Below are 20,756 nucleotides of genomic sequence, written 5' to 3' on the forward strand. Positions count from 1 at the left end.
TACTCGATTATAGAATGAAAGCTGTGTGAAACACAAATGGGATGAAGTTACTGTAAAATGATGGGATAAGAGAGCTAGGTAGGACTGGAATGAGGATAGAGACCGGGAATTGATTTTGGAACAGGTAAACAGAATGAGCAGGAGAATAGTAGAATGAGGAGCAAGAGAAATGGGTAAGACTGGAACTGCAACAAGTAGAGAGGGAGCTATGTAAGCCTGGGAAAAATAGAGGGAACAGCGCTGGATAAGATGCGGACAGAACGCAGAAGGGGGGGTGAACTTGTACTCCTTCATAACACTGCTACACTTTCTTTTGCAATACTGAATTTACTATAGGCAGAATTTTTGCTCCAGACAATCTTTATAAAATACAATTCAGAGTAACTTTTCACAGAACCACCAGTTTACCATAGCATCTCTTGCACACTCTATCAAGAATCTCCCGGAACCGTGTAGTCATAGGAGGTAGAGGCTTCAAGTCTATCTTCTTGAAGTCCTCAGGACAGTCATCTTTGGCGTGCCCATCACGCTTGCAGAAACTGCACACTATGGTGGGAGGCTTGAAAAAGAAAGATGATTCAAGGCATAAGAAATGGTTCACTTTGTCTGTTACCACATCTGAAACTACCAAAGAATATACTAGGTCTTTGTCCAACACTGAATGCAACAAATACCACATCGTATGTTTCATCACAGAATAACTAACATTTAGGGGCACATTTATCAAAATGTGATTACCCCCTTTCTATTCATCCCATTTTAATACTTATCTCTAATGGTGAACTCTAACCCATTGATAAATACTCATCTAAAAATCCCATAGGAATGAATAGAAAGTGAGTTTTTCCGTGGGGAGCTCTAATTACACACATTGATAAATCTGCCCCTTAGCCTTGTCATTGACAGAAGCACTCAGTCTCTCTCCTAACCCCTCTCATAATAAAAAGCCATTTAAGAATATTTAAATAATTCATTCTGCTTTAGCAACTGTAATGTTTAGCTCATAGTCAATTGTTTTGATTCCAATACACCTCAAAGACTAATGATCCATTGTCATATGGAAACCATTAAAACTGATTCTGCCTCTGTATTCCTTAATACACATTCTGATCCGTACCTTCCCAGAAGTCAATATAAACTTGTCAAAGACATAGTGTAAATCTTCCTCACTGAGGCTTCCTTCATGCTTCAAGGTTTCATGATCAAGTGAGGTAGCAAAAGTGCAATCGACAGACCAGTTATCCAGAAGCTGAGTTGCTTCTGCATTACACCGTTCTTCAGTAGTATCAGTTAGCTCTTTTATAGCTAAATAGTCCTTGCCATTACAGTTTGTGTTCTCTTCGCTTCTCAAAAGTTCTACAGCATGGTGTCTTTCATCCACAGATGATAAATCCAATTCACCAAACTCTGTTAAAGGGTTTGATTTGTCAATGTCCTCAACATTATTTTGTATGGTGCCAACATCCTCCTCTTGGGAAGGGGGCAACCTCGCATCAATTTCTAGGAACTCCTCAGCAGTAAGGATGCTTCCAGCATCTGGGAGGCTGTCATTATCCTCATCATCTTCAGGGTTGGACAATGTATTGTTAATACACTTCGACCTTTTCCTAGCATCAGTTTTAGATTTCTTTTGTTCCTTGCACTGTGGGCAGGCAAAGTATCTGTAGGCTGCTCGGAACCGCTCCAAAATGTACTCGTACACCATTTGGCTATTTAGGCTTCTTGCAACGTTCCTCTTTAGTGCAAAGGGATCTAGGAAAAAAATTATAGAAACACTCAAACCTATGTTAAAGCATACAATACGGTACTGGGTTCATAACAGATGAACCAGTAAAAATTATTTTAAAAATGACTTATAGTAGCACTTGTAGGTATAAAATGTTGGATATCATACAGATCATGTGGTATTTATGGTTGCAAGAAAATACATTATAGGAAGACTCAATATGATCTATAAATTATTATTGACCATAGGAAAGCTATGGCTGTGTTCCCATAAGTGTAAGCAAGTACAAACAGCTCGAGGCCAGCATAAAAATAAAAATTAAAATAGGCTAATTTTTTGCTGTTGTGCTGCAGACATGACATCTTTTAACAATTGTTTGTCGCTGCCTTCTAGACTTAAGACCCTTGACTTAATGTGCTGATATGAAAGTTAACAAACAGCCAGGTGCCATATGAGCCATAATCCCCATTATCTATAACAGGAATCCCATTAAAGGACAAGGAAAGCCCAACCAAATTGTTCTCTCATCTGAAAGGCCTTCATCAAATATGTTATTTAATATCCTTCATTTACCTTAATTCACATTCATTTTGGTGCAGTAGAATTGTCTTGCTGGCTACTGTAAACTGATTTACCCATACAGCAGTGGGCTTTCCTGAGACCAAGACTGTGATTCTGCACAGTCTAATCCTGCAGGGAAATGATCCTCTACAGGCAGCTTGGAATGCTACACGATAGCCTGCCTTCCAAAGCAACGCCCATCAATTGCATACCTAACTTCCATTTGCTACAGGAACATGTACCCTCAGGAAGGAAAACAGGATTTTTTGATACTCACCGTTAAATCCTTTTCTCTGTAGTCGATAGGGGGACACAGGGACTCTTGGGGTTTAAGCTCCACCCTCCAGGAGGCAGGACACTATTAATAAAATTAAAATTAAGTGGGCGTGCCCATATAGTGGCTTAACCCCACATGCTGTAGCATTCCTTCAGTTGGTACCAAAGAGACTGCTGAAAGACAAACTGTATTAACACTCAACTTGCAAAACCGTAAATCAGGAAAACTTTTCCTTAAGACCAAGTGGTCAACATTTCGCTCAGGGTCGGGAAGCCCTGTGTCCCCCTATCGACTACAGAGAAAAGGATTTAACGGCGAGTATCAAAAAATCCTGTTTTCTCTGTCGTCTAAAGGGGGACACAGGGACTCTTGGGGACTTAACAAAGCAGCCCCAGACAGCAGGGTGGGAGCGAATCTAATAAGGTAGAGACACGTTACCGTACCACAGAGTGTAGTACTTTGCGGCCGAAAAGGGCATCCGCTGACGAGAACGTGTCAAGGCTGTAGAATTTAGTGAATGTATGAACCGAAGACCAGGTGGCCGCTCTGCAGATCTGGTCCAAGGAGGCCGAGTTGCGCCAGGCCCAGGAAGCTCCCAAGGATCGTGTGGAGTGAGCTCGAACATTATTAGGAGGAGGTCTGCCCTTAGCCAGATAGGCTTGCCTGATGGTTTCTCTGATCCAACGTGCGATAGTGGTCTTGGAGGCTGACAGACCCTTCCGATGACCGGACGGAATGATAAAAAGGGCTTGAGAGCGCCGATAGGACTTGGAACGGTCAAGGTACCAGCGAAGTGCCCTGACCACATCCAGACTGTGAAATCTCCGTTCCTTGTCATTCTTGGGTTCCGGACAGAGAGATGGAACCACAATCTCCTGGTTCACGTGAAACGATGACACAACCTTAGGCAGGAAGGAAGGCACAGTCCTGAGGACTGCCTTGTCCTTATGAAAAACCAGCAGAGACGGATCACAAGATAAGGCACCTATTTCCGATACCCTGCGAGCAGATGAAATGGCAACGAGGAAGGCCGTTTTCCATGTAAGCCACTGTTCTGAGACGACTCCCAGAGGTTCGAAGGGGGGGTCAAGGAGAGCCTCCAAAACGAGATTAAGATCCCATCCAGGGACTGGCGATCGGTAAGGAGGAACGATATGTTGTACCCCTTGCAGAAAGGTGCGGACCGAATCGTCTAGGGCGAGACGAGACTGAAAAAGGACAGAGAGAGCAGATACTTGTACCTTCAAGGAACTGAGCTTCAGACCGAGTTGAAATCCTCGCTGTAGGAAGGATAAGATCCTGGGAACATCGCATTCATGGAAGGAAAACCCGGATGCCTCGCATCAGGTCCAGTAGCTGCGCCAAACCCGATGGTAGGCTTTGGAAGAGGTAGCTTTGCGTGACTTCAGCATAGTGGCAATGACATCTTCCGCTATACCCTTCCGTCTCCAGATGGCCGCCTCAACAGCCATCCCGTCAAAGCGAACAGTCCCGGATTGTGGTGTAGTATGGGACCCTGCTGGAGAAGATCGTACCTGGGAGGGAAACGAACTGGTTGAGCTATGGACATGTCCTGAAGATCCGTGAACCACGTTCTCCGGGGCCAATACGGAGCTATCACTATGACTGTCGTGTAGGATTGCTTGATTTTCTTCAGAACCCGAGGGAGCATTGGAAACGGAGGAAAGACGTAAGCTAGGTGGAAATCCCAGACTTGTGTCATGGCGTCCACTCCCATCGCCGTCAGATCCCGAAAACGGGCGTAAAAGGCCGGAACCTTGCGGTTGGCTCTGGAGGCCATGAGGTCGACTTGAGGACTTCCCCACCGTTTCACTAGGTCTGTGAACACTGCGGGATGAAGTTCCCATTCTCCCGGATCCAGCTGGTTCCGACTGAGGAAGTCTGCTTGGGTGTTGTCTACTCCCGGAATGTGGATGGCAGATAGTCTGACTGAGCTGAGTTCCGCCCAGGCTAGGATTTGTACTACCTCCGCCAGGGATGCTTTGCTGCGGGTACCTCCTTGCCGGTTTATGTACGCGACGGTGGTGGAGTTGTCGCTTTGTACGCGGATCGACTTGTCGTGGAGCAGTGGAGACCAATGTCTGAGGGCAAGCCTGACTGCCCGAAGCTCCAGGACGTTGATGTGTAGTCTCTTTTCTGCTGGCGACCAACGGCCTTGTACCGACGAGGTGTTCCACGTGGCGCCCCATCCGAGGAGACTTGCGTCTGTTGTGATCACGGTCCAGTCCGGAGTGCCCAAGACTGGCCTGTCGACAGATTGCGGTGATTCAGCCACCAGAGGAGTGACTCCCGGGTTGTTTGCTGTAGAACAATCCGTTGGGACAGAGGGCCCCCCTTCCATCCCGAGAGAACGTTGGCTTGTAGAGGTCTCAAGTGTATCTGAGCGAAGGGAACTGCTTCGATGGATGAGACCATCAAACCGAGGACCTTCATTGCGAGGTGGACTGTGGGGAGCCGGTCGTGAAGAAGGAGAGTGACTTGCGCTCTGATCTTCCTCTGTTTGTCCATGGGCAGGGAAACACGTTGGGTCAGGGTATCGAAGTGGAGACCCAGGAATAGCATCTGGTGGCTGGGTGTCATGCTGGATTTGGTCCAGTTGATGGTCCACCCGAAACTCTGAAGTAGTGCAATCGCTTGTTGCATGTCCCTTCGGCTCTTCTCGAGCGTGGAAGCCTTCAGGAGAAGGTCGTCCAGGTAAGGAGTGATCGAGATGCCTTGGAGCCGTAGCGTTGCCGCCGTCACCGCCATGAGCTTGGTGAACACTCTGGGGGCAGAGGAGAGACCGAACGGGAGTGCCACAAATTGGTAATGGCGATTTCGGAATGCGAACCTGAGGAAGCGATGGTGAGGAGGCCAGATCGGAACGTGAAGATACGCATCCTTGATGTCGAGGGACATCAGCAGTTGACCTGGTTCCATGCCCCGTATGACAGACCGGAGAGTCTCCATTTTGAACCGGACCGATCGTATGTGTTTGTTGAGGAACTTCAGGTCCAATACTGGTCGGAAGGACCCGTCTTTCTTTGGAACCAGGAACAGATTGGAGTAAAACCCGCAAAATGTTTCTGACGGGGGAACCGGAGTGATCACTCCAGTCTGTTCCATGTTGGCAATGCAGTCCAAAAAGGCTCGGCCCTTGACTGGGTTTGAAGGAACCCTGGACATGAGAAATTTCCTGGGAGGAAGGGAGGCGAAATCCAGGTGGTAGCCCTCGGAAATGATTTCGGTTACCCAAGCGTCTGACGAGTATCGTGTCCACACCTCCCGGAATCTCAGCAATCGTCCCCCTAGTGGTTGCCGTGACCCCGGAGGGGGTGACCCGTCATCCGGAAGCGGCCTTGTCGGCCGTGGACTTGTTGTGGAATTTGTTGGTCTTCCATGATGGTCGTCCCTTGTCGTTTGGTTTAGAGCGAAACTGAGAACGTTGGGGAGGACTGTGCCGTCTGGAGAAACGTCCGGTGTTGCCACGAAAGGACCGACCACGTCTGGGGGAGGTCGTGGGCCTTGACTTTTGTTGGGGAAGAAAGGTACTCTTCCCTCCCGTGGCCTGTGAGATTATCTTTTCGAGTCCCTCACCAAAAAGTCGTTGTCCCTTAAAGGGTAGTGAGGTAAGGGACTTCTTGGAACTGACATCCGCAGACCAGTTCTTCAGCCAGAGTGTTCTGCGTGCTGCGACGGAGAGCGCTGACGTGCGGGCAGTAATCTGTGCTGTATCGAGAGAAGCGTCGCACAAGTAAGCCGCCGCCTCCGTGATGGATTGTGCGGAGGACAGGATGTCTGTTCTGGGGATGCCATTTTGAATGTCTGCCACGAGGGATTCTGCCCATGCCTGAATGGCTCGCGCCATCCAGGCCGAGGCAAGAGCCGGCCGAAGAGTGGAGACAGCGGATGAGTAGACTGCCCTGAGGAAACCTTCTAGACGTCTGTCTGAGGGATCCTTGAAGGCTGCAGCGTCCGTGACTGGTAACGCTGTGGATTTGGATAATCTCGAAACTGGTGCGTCCACGGTTGGAGGCAGTGACCATTTTTCCACTAGGTCTTTGGGAAAGGGATACGATTTCGAAAATTTTCGGGTAGCTTGGAACTTTCGCTCCGGAGAATTCCATTCTTCTTGTATTATGTTAAGTAGCTGGTCATGTGAAGGAAAACATGTAGCAGATTTGTGTTTTCTTTTAAACAGGTTGGAAGAGGAAGCCTGTTGGTCAGGTGTTTGTGTGATTTTTAGCACATCCAACACCCCCTTAATAATACCCTCAATGTCGTGAGGGAGTTCCTTGCTTCTGGAATCCTCCGCATTATCCTCCTCAACTTCTGAGGAAGCATCAGAAGGCGGGAGTTCCCCCTCTGAATGAGAAAGGTCTTCCCCAGCTGACGAGACGTCAGAGGGGGTATGGGTGTCAGTGTCACCCTTGGAGCTGGGAAGCCGTTTCCGCTTTCCACTGGAGTGATGACCTAGTTTGGCTAGGGCTTTTCCCAAATTGGTGGCAATGGAAGGAAGGCCCTGCAGGGATGCCAGAGATTGGGAAAGTTGAATTGCCCATAGGGGTGCAGGGGGTTCTGAGGAAGTGCCCGCTACCCCATCCATTGCATCCAAATCCTGTGCGGGTTCCCCAGATGCAGGGACCGTTGGGATGGGCCCCTGGGTGGGCGCTGGTCTCTGCCCCTTTGAGCAAGAACTGCAGAGTGGGTCAGCCTGGCCCCCAGGGATTTTTAATTGGCAGTTTTTCCAGGTAAAATAGGTCACCTGTGCTGCTGGTGCTCTCCCCCCAGCCCTGGGGAAAAGTCCCCCTGACTTACCTTCTGCCATACGAACAGTGGCTGAGGTACCTGCTGAGGAATGTCAGTCAGCAGATATGCTTTGTAAGAGTGCTTTTAGGCAATCCTAGACTGCTGCCTGAAGGTAGAGCCTAATCCCCAAAAACAAGAGAGGCTCCCGTGTCTCCTGAAGTGCTGCTGGCAGAATGAGGAAGCGTCAGCTTAATGTGGCTGTGTAGAGTGGCGGGAAGGAGTTTGGCGCCTTCTGAAGCCACTTGTACGCTTCGCGCCGAAAAAACAAAATGGCGCCTGGAACGCATCAGCGCGATGCGTTCCACTGCGTGCAGGAGAAGGGCGCGCACTCACTAAGCAGCCCGTCAGTGTGGAAGAGCGGAGAAAGCAGACAATGCCACCTTGAATGCAGCTAGGTCTGGGCTGACTGAGGGGGGTCCCCACCCGGGGGGGGGGGGAGAGAGCAGGCCAGAACACGAGTAGAACAACTCATACTCACTGCTGGCGTCTCAACCGGTCAGAACATCTGCTGGCCCCAGCGGGTTGCAGGAATCTTTTCTGTGCAGGTCGGTTATAGCCTAGAGGGCTAGCATATGACCCCGGTGAGAGATCCCTCGAGGGGGGGGTACACACAAAGGAACAGGCAGTCCTGCCCTGGTGACACCCCATAGCATGCTTCTGTGTTGAAGCTGGTATCCATCCTCCTTGAAGCAGGACACTTTAAAAACTGAAGGAATGCTACAGCATGTGGGGTTAAGCCACTATATGGGCACGCCCACTTAATTTTAATTTTATTAATAGTGTCCTGCCTCCTGGAGGGTGGAGCTTAAACCCCAAGAGTCCCTGTGTCCCCCTTTAGACGACAGAGAAATGGACAAAAAACATGGTGGTGGCTAGTACAGTGTGGCAAAAATCTCTCAAGTTGCTACCAAGTGAAGGATGCACTACTGAGAGAAAATAATGTAGCGACTCTGTACAACTAAGTGCTATGCACATTTTGTAGAAACTGTGACATACAGACTTTCCTTAGAAAACCAGGTACACTGTAGCACACCACAAACTTGTAGATTTAGTGCATCAAAGTTGGTTTACTGACCCCAAATAGTAGATATTTACAAAGCAATGTTTCGGACCCCACTGGGCCCTTTCTCAAGCCTCAGGCTTGAGAAAGGGCCCAGTGGGGTCAGAAACATTGCCTTGTATATATCTACTATCGTAGATAGTAGATATATACAAGGCAATGTTTACATCTACTATTGTAGATAGTAGCTACAGTGTACCTGGTTTTTAACAAGTCGTTTGGATCACAGGCGGATGATCCCTCCACTGTTTAGCACCCTACCCATCAAAAAGGGTTCTCTCTACAGGTTGAAGCTCTTCATATTTGTGTGGAAATACAGACTGTCCTTTAAAGGGGAACTAAAGTGTAAAATAGAATAATGCTAGAAATGCTGTATTTTGTATACTAAAGATAAACATGAACTAATTGCACCACAAGCCTAATAAAACAAATGATTTATGCTTTCAAAATTGGCCACAGGGAGTCACCATTTTGCAAATTTGTTATACATTGTTGCAAGACCAAGACCATGCACATGCTCAGTGCGGTCTTGGCTGCTTAGGGATCGTCATAAATTATCAAAACAGCAAAAGTCAAATAATTTCTGCCAGAAGCCGATACAGCAAGACTGATTAATAATCAGAATAGGCAGACTGCACTGGGTCCTGTGTTGTCATGTAATCTAATGTGGATTTGATCGTTTTTGTATTGTTTAATACAAACTTTCTCCAACTCTCCAGAACCAGTGGCTGCAGCAAAATAATCCTCCAAATAGAATCCCAGATTATATGTTCTGCTTTACAGGTAAACAAACAAAGCTGCTCGAGTTTTGGGAAGTAAGGTGGGGGGGGGCTCCCCCGGCTGTTTGAAAGTATGATCCTTTCTCTGCAGAGCAGGTAAATGAAGGGGGAATTTCACTGCATACAGTCAGGTTTCTTATAAAAACGGTAGGCATTTCTAATTAAAGTATATTGGAGACAGTTTTTTTTTCATTAAAGAAAGTAAAAATTGGATTTAATTTTTTTGCCTTTACATCCCCTTTAACTATATCAAGTAACACGCAGAGAAAATTTCTGGCCTTTTGGAGACAGATTCCAAACAGAGGAAGGAGACAAATTAACAAAAAAAAAAACTAATTAAAGGTTTAGCAAAACAGTAGTACAGACAAAAACAACTGCTAGCAGATCTGCTCAGCAGCATAATCACAGTGTTAGCATTTTACAGGGCCAATAACACTTTTTTCTAATAGATACAGTACATCATACTCCCCCTTAACTGTTCCACTGTTGGAAGCCTCTGAATGGGTGATCAGGCATTGTGCAACCTGCATGCCTTTGCATACGTGTTCTCTGTCCCGAACCAGAAATCCTAACAGATTTATAGTAAAGCAAATTCAAATTCAGCTGTCTAAAGCATTGTCTGTCATGTAAATTTAGGTCTCCCTTTCTATCCTGCCAACATTAGTTTGCATTTTGGGAGAGGGATGTTCAAGCGACTGCTGCTTTAGATTGCTGATTTTGAATCTACTCCACTATAACTCTGCCATGTGATGACTTCCAGTTCAGGACTGACAACAAGCACACAAAGCTACAGTATGTAGGTTGTACAGTGTCCAGCTGTCTTATCCATAGACTTCTAGCAGATGTTTTCTAAATTGTGTTTATGGTGTAAAACAGTGTAGAAACTTTTGTGTATCTTATGTTTATCTATTACTAGAGCACTTTAGAGTAGACGTATTGGTGTTACTGTTCCCTTCAAAGAGGAGGTTAGTAAACTACAAAAAGGCGCAAAAAAAGAAAACACTATCTATTTTACAATTGTATGCAAAAACCTTGCCTTCAATTGCTATCCGCCTTCTCGGCCAGTTCTTGTTGTCCCTGGTTAGTAGGCCTTGCACCCGCACACTGATCACATGTTCTTCCATTGCAAATTCCAATGTGTAAAACTTCAAAAGCTCCAGCCACAAATTCCCCAGGGATTCCTTGGGAGGGTGGTCAAACACCAAAGCGCTCTGTTGGACACAAGCATAAAACCCCTGACTTCTAGGAACTGAAAGATCTACCCAATACATCCCACTTTATGCCATTAAGGGTTTTTTTTCCACAAGAGACCTTCAGATAGACATGCTGATGTTGTACTTAAGTATATTTATTCAAGCATATATGTGAGAAACAAATAGGACACGTCTCACCTGGCCATACTATAATAGTTTTTGTGGACTTAAGTCAAAAGGGGGATAACGTCTATCAGTGACCAACAGTATCTTATCTGAGGCTGTCCACAGCTGAACAGCAAGACCTACTGTTGAGTGATTTACAAGAAACTTGGTATATTCAAAAAAATTATATTAAACAAATCAAGAAACCATGAAAAAGTTAATATTGTTTTTCTCCCACTACTGTACAATTTGTTATGTACCCACATACAGAAAGCAGAAATAAAGCACACAAAATAAGAAATCAAAATGTATCAATATCATAATTCTCTGCACAAAATAGTACAAACAACCCCAGCAGAAAAGTTATGTGGTCTCACAAAGCTGAACCTCCTATTTCTAATTAAAAATTCCACTTACTGCAAAAAAGTGCAGTGATCTTGACACAAGACCACTTACCACTGACGTAGGAGGGAAGTAGGAGCTGGGTAGCTAGGGGCACATGGCAAGCAGCTTGCATTCCCCTGGGCCGCTGTTACTACTACTAATACTAGGGGGATGCATTGATAGTTAATGAGACATTGTATGAAGCCTTTTAACAGCTGCCACAGTAAGGAGCTGCCACAGTAAGGAATTCGACTGCAACATACAGTCATATATATAATATGATTATGTAATGCAAAACATACCACTTTCTTTATGATATGCATTGGTATCTGATGTGTTGCCTGAACTTTCAAATTATGTTTTATATATATGAAACCCACTTACTCTTCCTTGCCTTTCCTTGTTCTTCCTACTCTCCAGTTCAGATAATGTTGTCTTTCTGTGGTTCTGCTCAGTTCTTCCTCTCCCATCTGTGGCAGATGAGCCTTTGTTCTCATTGTTGCACGATGGCCTGTATTCCCAATCAATGTAGCATTCATCAGAAACACTTTTAAGATGGTATTCATCCAGCTTCTTTGACTCAAACCCATCTATCTGCAAGTAGATGAAAGGAATGTTGCAAATGTTTTCAAATCTGAAACCATATTTGTATTAACAGTATATCATATATTTCACTGGTCTTTTTAGAGATAAAGATAAAGGAAAGGTGAGGCTCCTGTATATGCAGAATTGATGCTTACCCAGGGGCCCAGATATGCTGGTAGGGTCGGTGGCTGTCTTTTCTGCAGAAAAAACACCACCATTAAGGCAAAACAGTACGATGGGATCCCGCCTTCTGCTTGACAATCTATGTGACAAAGCTAAAAAAGACATAAAGAAGGGTTAGAGCTTTTATTTTATAAACCATGTAATATTAGCAGGACTTGCTTTAAAGGGGTAGTTGACCTATAAATTAACTTTAAAGTATTGTGTAAATACTACAATACAAACATTAAGAAATTCTGCAGTTATTCTCACCGTTTATAAGGATATAATTGACAAGATATTCATAGCTTTTGTTTTGTATTTATATATATATATATATATATATATATATATATATATAATATACAAGAGGTCCTCTGCACTCCTCTGCACTCAACCCAATATATTTAAGCTGGCCAACTACGTCAAAAGGTGGCCATACATGGATAGATCCGCTCGCTTGGCCATGTCGCCAAACGAGCGGATCTCCCTCCGATATGCCCACCTTGAGGTGGGCAATATCGGGCTGATCCGATCGTGGGCCCTAGGCGGTCGGATCGCGGGAACAGATGCGGCCGCGATCCGACGGGATTTTTAATATGGAAAGTCGGCCAGATCTCGATCGGGGAAGCCCGTCGGGGGCCCCCATACACGGGCCAATAAACTGCAGACAGACCGAGTTGGCAGCTTATCGGCCCGTGTATGGCCACCTTACGTCATCCCATATCTGGCCAGTCCTACGCTCAATTTTCATCTGATTCATTAAGAATTCAATTGCTTAATTATACATTTTACAAAGGGACTAAGTTTTACCTGCTTTCAAAGTAAAACTCCCAAACTTGGCTGCCCTTTTATTAGACACCAGTGGGATCACCTGACTATAGCTGGGAAGGGTGGGAGCTACAACAAGGAGCTGGTCACTGCTCCTGTATAACTATAACAAACAAGGGAAAGTTGTGCTCACCACTAATTTTTAAAAACATTAGGTGGGGGTGCAATGAGGCTGTGACCACAAAATACTTATAGACAAATACAAGAGGTCCTCTGTACTCAACCCATTATCAATATATTTAAGACAGAGACATTTTGTGCATACTGCTACTGAAAAAAAATAAATAAATAAATAAAAAATTATATATATATATATATATATATATATATATATATATATATATATATATATATATATATATATATATATATATATATATATATATATATATATATATATATATATAGTAAATGGGAATATTCTTTAACAAGTTTATTTTTCCGGTTTACTAAAACAATTTGATTCTTGCCAGTGTGCAACTTTTTCTGTATAAAAAAAACATGAACAACTATTCAGAGAGAGTTCTTTCTTACATAAGCTAGCATTCAAGTATAAAAATGCAAAAAATTGCTAACACTTGCATTTTCTTTCCCACACTTGCTTTTTTCCTCAAATTTGCTAAATAAGCCTCCAAATGTTTATTTAAAGCTGAACTTCCTCTTTAACACAAGAACAACTCTTTTCAGCTCTTGTGTGTTGGCTGTATGTAATGTAAATGTGACCACCTCTGGCATCATGGAAAATGTGATTTGTTTCTATTCATATATATGTAATACTAAACAGCACAGACACCTGTACTTCTGTGCATTTCCAATTTAATGGGAGCCATGGGATGCCAGCTGAAAGGCACCGTGTTCGGTTACCATTAACATGTAAAATGTTATAAAAGTGCAAAGTCTGCTTATATTCCCCTACAGCAACTACTCCGCTTTTACTGGTAACCTGTTTAAAAGCAAAATTACTATTGTTTGATATGAGTTACTGCACTTGTGCAATATATGAACTTTTTATTATAACTTTTTACATTTAGGGAGCAGATTATTTGTCATTAAAATTATTTCCGTGCAGTCCTTTAGGAGACTGAAGGATATTAGTCACTTGAAGGGCCACACACAGGGGCCTTGAGATGTGAAGCCCTGTTCTAACTGAAAACACAAAAAACTGTGATAATGTTAAACACAAACAACTGACTTCACTGTATTTGCACTAATTGAATGGATTCTGTCATGATTTTTATGGTGTCATTTTAATTTCTAAATTACACTGTTTACACTGCAAATCATTCATTTTACCATGTAACATTTAATTTCTAACCCAACAAGTGTAGTTTTTTTTAAGTTGTAATATTGGTGTGTAGGTGCCATCTCAGGTCATTTTGCCTGGTCATGTGCTTTCAGAAGGAGTCAGTGCTGCACTATGGAACTGCTTTCTGACAGGCTATTGTTTCTCCTACTCGATGTAACTGAAGGAGTCGCAGTGGGACATGGATTTTTATTGAGTGTTGTTCTTATATCTACCAGTGAGCTGTTACCTTGTGTTAGGGAGCTGCTATCTGGTTACCTTCCTATTGTTCTGTTTATCTGAAAGCAAGTCACATGACTGGGGGCACCTGGGAAACGGACACTAAGTCTAGCCCCATGTCAGATTTCAAAATTAAATATAAAAATATCTGTTTGCTCTTTTGAAAAGTGTATTTCAGTACAGAAGTCTGCTGGAGCAGCACCATTAACTGATGCATTTTGAAGAAAACATTTTCCCGTGACAGTATCCCTTTAAGTTAGGGATGCACCGAATCCATTATTTTGGATTCAGCTGAACCCCAGAATCATTCTTGAAAGATTCGGCCAAATACCGATCCGAATTTGCATATTTCCCTCCCCTCCACTAATTTAGGATTCTGATTTGGTTCGGCCAGGCAGAAGGATTCAGCCGAATCTGAATCCTGGCCGAATCCCGAACCGAATCCTGGATTCAGTGCATCCCTACTTTAAGTAGATGACAATGATGCAGAGGCAAAAGTGTTTTCGTACCAAAAAACAAAACAAACTCATATCGATAAATGCCTATTGACCTCTGCAATAGTTGCCTGTACATAAATAAAAATATACAATTCCATTATACAGGTATGGAATCTATTTTTTTAAAAAATTCATCATTTACCAAAATACAAAATGTCATTTGCAATAGTGTTTATTTAAAAATTTTTATTTTTTATTTTGACTCTATTAAAAATAAGTGATTTTATACCAGATGGTAAGTAAGCTAGCAAAAAAAACCCTGTTGGTGGCAAAATACTAATATTTTTTGTTATGATTTAGGGGCATATTCACCAAGGGTTGAATTTCGAAGTTAAAAAACTTCGCAATTCGACCATCGAATTTGATACTTCGATAGTCAAAGTATTTTTTCGATCGAAAATGGCCGTTTTTGATCGATGTAAAAATTGTTCGATCGATTGATTAAATCTATCGAATCGAACGATTTTACAAAAAAATACTATGACTACTCAAAACTTAGCCAAAGGTTATAGGAGGTCCCCCATAGGCTAAACCGCAATTCGGCAGGTTTAAGGTGGTGAAGTGTCGAAGTTTTTTAAAGAGACAGTACTTCGATTTTCGAAGTCTACGTTTTTTCAATTCGAATCGAACTTTGGCCTATTCTATGATCGAAGTACACAAAAACTACTTCAAATTTCAAAGTTTTTGAATTCGAAAATTCACTTCGACCCTTAGTAAATGGGCCCCTAAATATGGCTGTGAAGATGGCCAACAAGTTACCTGAACACTTCCACTATTATTGTCGTGTTGTGACTGCAAGGTAGCTGAAATTATATTGTTTACTTTGAAAAATGACAATTATCCATAACATTCAACCATAGTATTTCCCATCATTGACCCAAAGTAGCAAAAACAAAACTTTATCAGTAATTGTAGGTGTATATATGAGTTTATTTATGCCGTTACATGCATAATGAACTGCACACCTATATGTGGTATTATTTCCAAGGTGGTATTATTTATGAATATCAGTGAAAGGGTGCTGATCCTACGTTCACATTTACTCACTTTCTATGAATTTCTATGGGATTTTTATAAGTGTATTTATCAAATGGTAAACTCTAACTTTTACCCACTGATAAATATGATTCCAAAAATCCCATAGGAATGAATATAAAGTAGGTGAATTACATTTATTACATTTTGATAAATCTGCCCCTAAATCCAAAAAACAGGAAAAAACATATTTATGGTTTATAAGATGAATCATTTTGCATGTTGCTTGCCACAAAATATGACAATAAGTTACATGGTTGAGCATATTTAGGATACAGAGGTAACATTTATGGTTAAACATTTTATGCCAACTATATGTATGTACGTATGGGCTCTACTACCTAGAAACCTGCAATTCATAAATATCTGGAATATGGCAACAGCATTTCCCTTAATGCATTTTAAAAATACAATTCTACATTGAAAATTTTTGCTTTTTCTTGAATAAACGTTGATGGCAAAAAATTCTATAGAATTTTTCAAGATGCAAGTCGATTTATGGTGGCAATTAAAAGGTGTAGGTTCAAGTATGGAATGACTTACTCTGGCCCAGTAGCGAAATGCCAACACAAGTGGGATGAGAACAGGTTCCAGTTTGCCAACAGCTTCTAGGAATTCAGTGGTAAGGCACGCTGTGTCATTTCCAGCACTCACTTTACAGGTCAACCCACTAAAAAGTAATCAGTAGGTCATATATCTGTATTATGTATCGCACAGAGTTTTTTTTTCAGCATCTTCTACAATAATAAGCAGCTTAATACCATCACATTTAAAAAAGCACTGGCTACACATAACCAAGAATTGTTTTCCAAAATACTCTACTTAATTTCCTTGAGCTACAGATGCAACTACTCACTCTTAACCAGATTAGCAGGCTACTGTAAGTTTTGTTCTTTGCTTTCAACCAAAGAAGCTACCTCCTTACCAGAATAAGCTAGAATTACAATTAAAGAGTATCTAGGTGTCCATGTGGTCCTAGCCTTAATTATGTTTGATTCTGTAAAAAATGCAATGTGCATGGGTAAAATCAATTCAAATCACGTTTGACTGCGCCTATATAATAAAATTGCCTAAATGTATTACAATGGGATCGAACATACCTTTTTTTGTCCTTGCAAAACACAACAGGAACCTTTGCATGGAAATCCGACTCCACCTCTGTATAGCACGCTACAGACAAAAGATAAAAGTTTAATTACTGAACTATAAACACAAATTCATACCAGTATTCAGCAGATAAACTTAAATTTTGTATGGAGAGCAGAATGAGATAAGATAAAAACCTCCCCTTTACACACACGCATGCACGTGATACTGGTATACAAAACAAAATTATTGAAAAAAAATCTGAGGATAAAAAAAATACCTACCACAGTTTTTTAAAATGTCAAGTACTTGAATTAATACATCTGGTTGGTTCATCTGGAAAGATCACAGCAAATGCACAGGGTTAGAAGCAGAAAATAAATTAAATACAATACTTAAAAGAATGTCTGTGCCACATATCTGGCATAACATGGCAGGCAATTTAAACCACCCAAAACAAAATAGGATCCAGTTAGGCAATGGATTTAAGAAACATTTGAAGGAGTGTAGTAAGTACAGCTACCCCATAAATAATTATATATCCATGTATACCTGTTTTCTTTAGCCCTTATAATTGTAGTGGCAAGAATACATATATCCCAGGTTTTGTTTTCTTAAATAAAAATAAACCAGCATGGTTTGAAAATGGTTTAGGGTTTAAAACAAATGAAAGGTAGGCTCTAGTCAGTAAGATTTGCACAGAATTCCATGTTCAGGCATTTGTAATATACATACCTTCCTTGGAAACTTAACATCTATATTAATGTCACTTGACTTAAATGCAAATCTAGTTTGAGAAGATCCATACATTTTGAGAGAGCACTCTGCAAATAAAAAAAAAAAATACACAAAACTTTTATAACCTCAACAAACTGTAAAACCCAGTATAATGGGAGTATACAATGGGGTAGATATTTGACTACATTATATTCTATGTAACAATTTTGCTGGTAGGCAGAACTGTTCTGGTAGCAGTCCCAGGCTAGGCAACTAAATTTCCTGTAAAAACTTAGAATAGTGCATTTTAAAGGATCCTGTCATCGGAAAACATTTATTTTTTCAAAATGCATCAGTAAATAGTGCTACTCCAGCAGAATTCTGCACTGAAATCCATTACTCAAAAGAGCAAACAGATTTTTTTATATTCAATTTTGAAATCTGACATGGGGCTAGACATTTTGTCAATTTCCCAGCTGCCCTTGTGACTTGTGCCTGCACTTTAGGAGAGAAATGCTTTCTGGCAGGCTGCTGTTTTTCCTTCTCAATGTAACTGAATGTGTCTCAGTGGTACATGGGTTTTTACTATTGAGTGTTGTTCTTATATCTACCAGGCAGCTGTTATCTTGTGTTAGGGAGCTGTTATCTTGTTACCTTCCCATTGTTCTTTTGTTTGGCTGCTGGGGGGGGGGTGATATCACTCTAACTTGCAGTACAGCAGTAAAGAGTGATTGAAGTTTATCAGAGTACAAGTCACGTGACTTGGGGCAGCTGGGAAATTGACAATATGTCTAGACCCATGTCAGATTTCAAAATTGAATATAAAAAAATCTGTTTGCTCTTTTGAGAAACGGATTTCAGTGCAATGTTTTTTCCCATGACAGTATCCCTTTAATAAAATTTCACCACAGGCTCAAGCTTGGGATGAAATGTTATTGAAAATCACTAAAGTAAATTTAAAGAGCAGATTGTAAAAAGTTATCTTGAAATGGTCACATATATACTCCCTATTAACCTTTTCACACCTTTCATCCCCAAATCTTCTATTACAGGTAATAATTCCATAAACAGTCTAGTATCAGAGTAAACAATACAAATGTAATACCAGGTAATTTCATTTGAATAATCGTTTCCATGGATTTAACAATTTCCAGGCGTAGCAAGAAGTCCTCCTGTGAAACTCCATTTTCTTTTGCTGCATCCATCAAGGCCAGTCCCAAAGCAGATATTTGGGCAGGAGTTGGTGGTGGAAGAGCACGCAGCTCATCCTCTTCTTGTTTCTCCTGTTTGAGAGAAAGTCAAAGCATTACAGAAACAAAACCTTAAGAAATGTTTTTTTTTTTTTAAATGTGAAACCTGAGCTGAAATATAGTTTCACTAATAATCCATAAACGCTATATTTAAAAAACTGCCAATACCCAGTATAGAAACTTCAGTTAAATATCTGAATCACATTACTGCAAATTAATGTTTTTTTCCTGCAATTTTTTTACTAACATAGTTGCCAACACTTTAAAATGAATTTTAGGGGCATGTTCAAGACATCGCAGGAATGATGTGCTAAATGCCTACAAAATTATCTTTGCCCACCTTAAAAAATATAAAAAAAATATTTCTCTTGGTGGAGACCTTTTCATTAACTTAATCTAACAGAGTTGTAGATGACATTAGGAAAAGCTTTTCATTCATGCAAGATAGAATTAATGTTAACGCAGCTTTTTTATGTGTTTTATGAAAATGGAAAAAATGCTATTGCATAGTCAAAATCCTCACTTATCTTGTACAGCCACGTTTTGCAGAAGCGAGAGATTTACGGTTAAGTATGTACCAGCTTTACATACTGTTGGGAATGATTTTGGCCCATCCAGATTACTCTAGTTCAGGGCTGTCCAACTGGCGGCCCGCGGCCCGCATGCGACCTGCGACCCCCCCTTCTTTGGCCCCCCAGATGCTGTGTCTAATTTACCATATGTAAATTTTAAAAGGTATCACTGTAGAGATAAACTGCACCCTGCATTGTTTAAATCTCAAATTCAGACTCTAATCCCCTGCATCACACCTGTGATCCCCCTGTATTGTTCACACTTGTGACACCTCTATTGTTTATATCCTAAAACCCTGTACTGTTCACACCTGAGACCCAGACTGAAACTGCCCACATTGTTCACCTGTTCACACCTTATTCAAAATGCTAATGAGACACCAGCACTGTGTCACTGTATGTAGTACATATTAGAGTGATAGCTTTCCCTGTCTCCTGCTCTGTTCTGTGTTCCCTCCCTGCAGGGCTGGAACTAGGGGCAGGCAGAGTAGGCGCCCACCTAGGGCGCAATCATGGGGGGGCACACTTTTAAGGGGAATTTCCTTACTTTCTTTTTTTAAACCCTGATTTGCTTGGTCTTTAATAGTTTTTCAACTTTATAAACCCCCTGTTCTGCTTTTGGCAGCTGCTGGCACAGGTACATATTTGTGGGCAATATCTTGGCTGCTACTTGCACAGGTAAACAGATGATATGATGGATATTTGGCTGCTGCTGGCACAAGTACATATATTGAGGCAATAGTGTGTATTTTTTGGCTGCTGCTGGCACAGGTACAGATTGAGGGCAATATAAGGGATTGGCTGCTGCTGGCTCAGGTACATGGGGCAATATGGTGGCTGCTGGCACAGGTACACAGATGTTTGAGGGCAATATGATGGATTTTTGGCTACTGTGGAACAGATGCAAATTGGGGCAATATGATGGATTCTTTTGGTTGCCGCTGGCATAGGTACAGATTGGGGGTAAAAATATGATGGATATTTTGACTTATGCTGGCACAGGTACAGATTGGGGCCTGGGGGCAATCTGAGGGATTGACTGCCATTGGTATAGGTACAAATGGAGGCAATATGATAGGTGCTGGCACAGGTACAGGGGGCTATATGACTGGTAAGGTGGGAAATGGTAATGCAGGACTGGGTGGGGGGGGGGCACTGATTGAAGCCCTTGCCTAGGGTGCAAAAATACCTTGGCCCGGCCCTGCCTCCCTGTGTGTGCCATTCTCTGCTTGCCCAGTGCGGCTTGCCCTACCCTACCTGTGATGTAAGCCTGTTAGGGGTTTGTTAGCATTTGGAAACTGTTGTTATGGGCCCCTAAGGTGTTTAATCATGTGTTGGGGGGTTGTTGTATTATCCAAAGGGGAGGATGAGGCATATGGATTTAAGGGTATGTTTTTAACATGACTTCAATTTTTCATTTATGAGTGATGAGGGATTTCCCTGCAGTGAGCACCAACCATTCGGTTTTTTTGTGTGCTACCACCGTTAATGTGGATACGATCTTAAAAGTTCTTGTGGTAATATGGGTGTGGTTTACAGTGGGTGTGG

General features: G+C 42.1%; 1 protein-coding gene across 5 annotated transcripts in view; it reads right to left on the reverse strand.

Annotated features, from left to right (window-relative positions):
- Positions 1-20,756, reverse strand: part of tut4.L (terminal uridylyl transferase 4 L homeolog) — a 54,799-nt gene that overhangs the window by 17,196 nt on the left and 16,847 nt on the right. For all 5 annotated transcript variants that reach the window (XM_018258434.2, XM_018258431.2, XM_018258435.2 and 2 more), the window contains 10 exons: positions 18,492-18,669; positions 17,405-17,493; positions 16,954-17,005; positions 16,684-16,753; positions 16,127-16,253; positions 11,695-11,814; positions 11,339-11,548; positions 10,249-10,423; positions 1,118-1,752; positions 409-559 (listed from right to left, as the gene is read on the reverse strand). In XM_018258434.2, the coding sequence (XP_018113923.1) occupies positions 409-559; positions 1,118-1,752; positions 10,249-10,423; positions 11,339-11,548; positions 11,695-11,814; positions 16,127-16,253; positions 16,684-16,753; positions 16,954-17,005; positions 17,405-17,493; positions 18,492-18,669 (1,807 nt within the window). The remainder of the gene's footprint in view (positions 1-408; positions 560-1,117; positions 1,753-10,248; positions 10,424-11,338; positions 11,549-11,694; positions 11,815-16,126; positions 16,254-16,683; positions 16,754-16,953; positions 17,006-17,404; positions 17,494-18,491; positions 18,670-20,756) is intronic.

Source organism: Xenopus laevis, chromosome 4L, assembly GCF_017654675.1.
Source record: "Xenopus laevis strain J_2021 chromosome 4L, Xenopus_laevis_v10.1, whole genome shotgun sequence".
In the NCBI taxonomy this organism is placed as follows: Eukaryota; Metazoa; Chordata; class Amphibia; order Anura; family Pipidae; genus Xenopus; species Xenopus laevis.